This window comes from Malus domestica, chromosome 01 (assembly GCF_042453785.1).
Source record: "Malus domestica chromosome 01, GDT2T_hap1".
Lineage (NCBI taxonomy): Eukaryota > Viridiplantae > Streptophyta > Magnoliopsida > Rosales > Rosaceae > Malus > Malus domestica.
In genome coordinates, this window is record NC_091661.1 from 26543772 (window position 1) to 26547708 (window position 3937).

Genomic DNA, 3937 nt, shown 5'->3' on the forward strand with positions numbered 1-3937 from the left:
TTGTAACAATCTTAATCTGGGGTATCCCAGCTAAGATTGAGGGGGGGTATTGGATATACATGTGCCACATAAGGCAATTGCCACGTTAGCACTAGCTTTAGAGATAAGCTACTTTTGATATGTGGTATAAATAGGCTTTATATTCTTTTCCTTTTCTGTTAAGTCGATGTATGTAAAAACTGAAGATTAGAGAAATACAATTGAGCTTTCTTTCTTCCTCTACAAGATTACTAGGGTTTATTTTTCTCACAGATCCTTCAGCTCATACAAGAATGTTAAGATTATTCACATTCCGATTCGCTCGAACATTATTACGCGGTTGAGTACTCAATTTTAGGAATGACAATGGTGCAATATGTGCAATTTGTAGTCAAATTGGTAAAATTAATTCATTATATGATCGCAATGACTAATAAAATATATATATCTGTGTGTGTCTAGAACATATGTCCTCTTCTTTATATATCTAAGTTCTGATTTATTTTATTACAATCTTAATTAATTAACCTAAAGTAGAAATATAGTACCATTTGTACAAAAGGGAAGTAAAAACATACGTTTCTGTCGCGTACAAAGTATAAACACACGAAAAAGATCGAATGAAAATGATGAATTCATGCTCAAATTTTCAGTAGTAGCTTACCTGCCAAAAGATGTTTTGGGGTCCATATATTTATAAAATTTTGACTCTGTTTGGAAGCGAGACGTTGAAGGCAATTAAAAAATTCTAGACAAAAGTAGTCTAGCTATACACTTTTGACCAGTACGATTATGATGAGTTACTGGAAGAGATTAAAAACGAAATGAAAAGGAAGTCGACAAATCAGTACATGCGCTTGGACACCAATAGAAGTAAGGCCTCTGTCTAGCCAGCCATGCATAGAACAAAAGATAATCCGGAATCTTGCTTCCAAAATGAAAATGAAGAAGCATGCATCTCTTGTAAGAAAATATCGAATAGTTTATTTGATTGCAAAAAATAAAAATAAAAATAAATAAATTGAAGCAATGATCTTTGAATTTTGGTTCAATTGGAGCTTTGATCCTTAAGCTAAAAATATATGAGTATTGGTTCATAAACTTGTTATAATATTATGGAGCAATGGTCTTTTGACTAACTTTGTTAGAACTTCCATTTATTTTTGTCTCTTTAAACCCTTTATTTTGAATGGAAGTTCTAACGGAGTTAGTCAAAATGACCATTATTCCACATTATAACAAGTCCAGGGACCAATATTCACTTATTTTTAGTTCAGGAATCAAAGTTCCAATTGAGCTGAAGTTCAGAAACTATTGCTCCAGTTACCTCTAAAAATAAATATTTTTTCTATAAATAATAAAATAATTACACTAAGATTTATCTAATATACAGAGAAAAGATTTGAACTCGAACACAAAGGATAGAACACATTGCTCTAACTTCTAGCCATCTTGCTTAAACTCAAATCTACCAGTGAATTGGGGATATTATATTTGGTAAAAAGTTATTTGACAACCTATTTTGGTTTTCAGTTTTTTTATTATGAAAGATGAAAATTAAAATTAAAATTAAATTAAAAGCTGAAATTATTACCAAACACATCCTTAACTTTAGAGGCATGCATGTAAGTAATCAATAATCATACAAACTCGCATTAATCTAAATTGAAGTGTCTAAAACTCACCACTTCGCAGATCGCTGCCGCCCCAAAAAGAAAAACCGCGTTTCTTGCTAATGGGCTTTACTTTGTCAAAATCACTTTCCTGCAACGGTGCTTTTAAAGTTCTGTCTACTACTTTTTCGGCTTCGAATAATCAAAAGCCATGCACAAAAATTTCTACGTGTTAGGTAACCTGCCTACCCAAGTCACCTTGAGAGGGCCTCTATATAAATACCATCATAGTGTCCTTGTTTTCAACACAAGCTAGCTTTACATTCTCCACTTCACTTAAAATACACTGCATTGAGCGTCAATGGCTTCCTCTTCTTTCATGGCCACTTTTACCTTGGCCTTCCTTGTGCTCATGAGCACCACCAGTGCTCAACTTTCAACAAATTTCTACTCTAGTTCTTGCCCTAGGCTCTTCTCAACCGTGAAATCCACCGTGCAATCCGCTATACAAAAAGAGGCCCGAATGGGTGCCTCTCTTCTTCGGCTCCACTTCCATGACTGTTTTGTTAATGTATGTACATTCAAATCAATGTTTATTTTATAAAAATAGTTATTTGGTAGCTTTCAAAGTTATAGTTACATATATATTTTAAACGTGACAATATGACTCATGAGCCAAAAGGTCAACAAAATTGTCTAGGTTTAAAGTACAAGCATTATATATCATGTTTTGAACGTACAATATTCAGATACATTGGTTATTAAATGTGTACTCTAAAATGACCTTCCCTAACTGCAGGGATGTGACGGGTCGCTGCTCCTTGACGACACATCGAGCTTTACCGGAGAGAAAAATGCAGCTCCTAATCGGAATTCTGCACGGGGATTTGACGTGGTTGACAACATAAAGTCCGCAGTGGAAAACGTGTGCCCCGGCGTGGTGTCATGTGCTGATATATTAGCCATTGCTGCCAGAGACTCCGTTGTCACTGTAAGTCAGTTTTTATGATAATTACCGACTTATTACATTCAATCAATCCTAAATTTCACGTTTCAGCAGGTTAACCGATTTAACTAACTACGTCCTTGTTTGACACAAACGGATAATGCAGCTTGGAGGGCCAAGTTGGAACGTTAAGTTGGGAAGAAGAGACGCAAGGACTGCAAGCCAAGCCGCTGCTAACAACAACATCCCCCCTCCAACCCGAAACCTAAACCAGCTCATCTCTACATTCAGTGCTGTTGGTCTTTCCACCAGAGACTTGGTTGCTTTATCCGGTATACTATTTTCCGATGAACATTCTCTCCGGTGATTCTAATTTCTGCATGTAGACATACAAAACTTTTGTTTTTCTGGACACCAAAAAATTGTCAGTAGAGTTAATTTTGGTGTCCACAACAATCACTTGATAATTAATGGTAACAACTTTGACACTCCTATTTTAGCCATATGCACTCAAAATTGAGTATTTTATAATTCTTTATGTACTTATAGGAAGAATTTAAAAAGTTAAAAAGGCGTGTGAAAATCGCTATCACTAGTCGTCAAGTATATATTCATTTCTCAACCAATTTGGGGTTTGTGAAAATTGAGCAGGATCCCATACAATTGGGCAAGCAAGGTGCACATCATTCAGACCCCGCATATACAACGAGACCAATCTGGATAGTTCCTTGGCTCAAACAAGGCGATCCAACTGTCCAAGAACCTCTGGCTCAGGAGATAACAATTTGGCTCCACTTGACCTTCAAACCCCTACTTCTTTCGACAACAACTACTTCAAAAACCTAATCCAGAATAAAGGTCTCCTCCACTCTGACCAGCAGCTCTTCAATGGTGGTTCCACCGATTCGATAGTGAGAGCCTACAGCAACAGCTACAACGCCTTCAGTTCTGACTTTGCGAGTGCTATGATCAAGATGGGAGACATCAAACCTCTCACTGGATCCAGTGGGGAGATTAGGAAGAATTGTAGGAAGACCAACTAAGCTATCAGCCCCTATATTTGACTATAGCATATATGGCTTTAGAATAAAATTGCTTTGGGGAGATTTTGTTGTTTGTGTGAAAACCTACTATGTAACTTGTTTTCATTAATTGAGTTGAAAGTAATTGGTACAAAGAGAGACTTATACAAATACATGGATAAATCAAGATCCTGAAATTAAGGCCTATACAAGCTATTACGTGAGTTAGACTCCTAAGTAGATTAAATGCAATCTGAGATGACTGTACAGTAATCAAGGAAATGAACTCCTTAAATCAAGGGACTGATGACAGACTTTGGTTTACTCAACATTCCTCCTCAAGTTAGAATGGATGTTTATTATTCCTAACTTGCAAT

General features: G+C 36.1%; 1 protein-coding gene across 1 annotated transcript; it reads left to right on the forward strand.

Moving 5' to 3' along the window:
* The first annotated feature begins 1890 nt into the window (after window positions 1-1890).
* Window positions 1891-3715, forward strand: LOC103417791 (peroxidase P7-like). The gene is made up of 4 exons (XM_008355948.4): window positions 1891-2163; window positions 2392-2583; window positions 2705-2870; window positions 3190-3715. Exons 1-4 carry the CDS (start codon window positions 1954-1956, stop codon window positions 3579-3581), a joined length of 960 nt encoding a protein of 319 aa, XP_008354170.1. The 5' UTR covers window positions 1891-1953; the 3' UTR covers window positions 3582-3715.
* Window positions 3716-3937: the final 222 nt, after the last annotated feature.

What these genes read in the sequence shown, in the direction of transcription:
- LOC103417791 (XM_008355948.4), top strand. Translation starts at nt 1,954, where the DNA reads ATGGCTTCCTCTTCTTTCATGGCCACTTTTACCTTGGCCTTCCTTGTG. An exon ending in TCCATGACTGTTTTGTTAAT is followed by an intron (nt 2,164 to 2,391) that starts GTATGTACATTC and finishes CCCTAACTGCAG; the next exon opens with GGATGTGACGGGTCGCTGCT. An exon ending in CCAGAGACTCCGTTGTCACT is followed by an intron (nt 2,584 to 2,704) that starts GTAAGTCAGTTT and finishes CGGATAATGCAG; the next exon opens with CTTGGAGGGCCAAGTTGGAA.